Source organism: Plectropomus leopardus, unplaced genomic scaffold (genome assembly GCF_008729295.1).
Source record: "Plectropomus leopardus isolate mb unplaced genomic scaffold, YSFRI_Pleo_2.0 unplaced_scaffold11448, whole genome shotgun sequence".
Taxonomy (NCBI): domain Eukaryota; kingdom Metazoa; phylum Chordata; class Actinopteri; order Perciformes; family Serranidae; genus Plectropomus; species Plectropomus leopardus.
In genome coordinates this window covers 1-1,583 of record NW_024612115.1, presented here as the reverse complement: position 1 = coordinate 1,583, position 1,583 = coordinate 1, and the positions used below count along the sequence as shown (strand labels likewise).

Here is a 1,583-nt window from a genome sequence, read left to right as displayed (position 1 = left end):
TCTTTCTTTGCATTTTTGTGCTCTCAAAATCATTTTAAATGAGGGCTTGAGATTTAAATTAAAGTTGAATGGAATGAAATGATTTGGAAAATATGTTCTTCTCACCTCTGTCATGACCTTGTCCTGACATTTCTTCACATACTTCCCATCAGCTTTCACAATGGTTTGCAGAAACTTGAGGTACAGAACGTGTCTTCCATGTGTTTCAATGCAGTGGACAAAATGATGGACCACACGGTCGCTGATCTCATGGCATAGCTGGTAGTTGTTCATGAAAATGTGGCGCATCGTCTCAGCTTCAAGCAACTGGTGAAAAATGGGAGTCATGATTCAGTCTTTTACAGGAGAATAATTTTCATCAAAGCAGTATTTTGATTCATTTGTGTAAGAGTAAAAAAAAAAGAGGAAACAGTTCTTGCCCTTAAAAAAATACTGAATAGGACTGATTCTGCTGATGCTACTGCATGCTCTACTATAAAAGAGGACCTCCATAAAAAGTAAGGCATGTCAACAAGGACAAAGTACAGCAAGATTGTATCAATATACCCCTGGAGTGAGGAAGAGGTTCAGGTGTTTATGTAGCAGAGCTTGGTTCTGAGGGTTTCCTCTGCAGAAATTTTGCAGAAACGTGTGTGCCAGGGTCATGATCTCATTCATCTTCTCATCACTCTGTGCAAAGGCAGAACCAAACAAACAAAAGGAAAGATTATCAGAGAGAAGTTAAGACAGCGAGACATCAAGGAGCCACTTGGTTGTTACTCACCTTCTCATAGGGGATCTGCAGCAGGTCCAGCACCACAGTATGGGCCCCCATGTTCTTCAGCAGCCTCTGCTGCTGCACTCGACTCTTCTTACTGGGGTAACACAGCTTACTGAGCCGCAATAGGATCTAAATATCAGACACACGCGTATTATAGACACACTACAGAACAAACAGATAAGGATAACTTGGATAAAAAGACATGGATCTCACCTCCTTGACGATTTTGTAGTTGTTTGCTTTGTTGCTGTCAATTTGAGGTTTAATATCTCCATCCTGCACTGGGCTCAGGACGACCTCCTGCCAAGACACATTCGTGAAGAAACTAGAATTAACATCTTGCAGTTGTATGCCTCTGCACACCAGTCAAGCTGCAGTTAGAATTTACATCCATGTAGATCCAGACTCGTGTGGTCATGGTAGTTGACAATGCGTCAAATGTTGCTGAGAAGAAGCTGCATATTCTAAAATGTGAATGCTAAACATACATCTTTAATGCAGCAGCATGGTAGATTTATACAGTCACTGTTTAAAGGAGGGCATTCAAGTTCATGTTAACCCTTTAACATGTGGGCCGTCATCACACTTCTTGTGCTTTTACAAGCATTAAAACCTCTATACTGATAAAAAAAATTGGGGTTTTTTTTCCAAAAAAACTTTGGAAGAAAGGCAATGTGCAATTTGGCAAAAGGTGCCCTGCAAACTTCAAGAAATTAGGAAAAGATGACAATAAAATGACCTGAAAATCTGTTGTTTGTTCATTTGTTTTTGTGTTAAAAGGAGAGATAAAAGTGTATTTTAAAAAACAGGGAAAAACTGTATA

At 39.6% G+C, this 1,583-nt stretch overlaps 1 protein-coding gene across 1 annotated transcript; it reads right to left on the bottom strand.

Annotated features, from left to right (window-relative positions):
- Positions 1-21: 21 nt before the first annotated feature.
- LOC121963490 (inositol 1,4,5-trisphosphate receptor type 2-like) lies at positions 22-1,494 on the bottom strand (the record flags this gene model as incomplete). Its single annotated transcript, XM_042513774.1, has 4 exons — positions 974-1,494; positions 764-889; positions 547-669; positions 22-306 (listed from the first exon to the last, which is right to left on the bottom strand). Coding segments are annotated over exons 2-4 (459 nt in total), but the record flags the coding sequence as incomplete, so codon positions are not given.
- Positions 1,495-1,583: the final 89 nt, after the last annotated feature.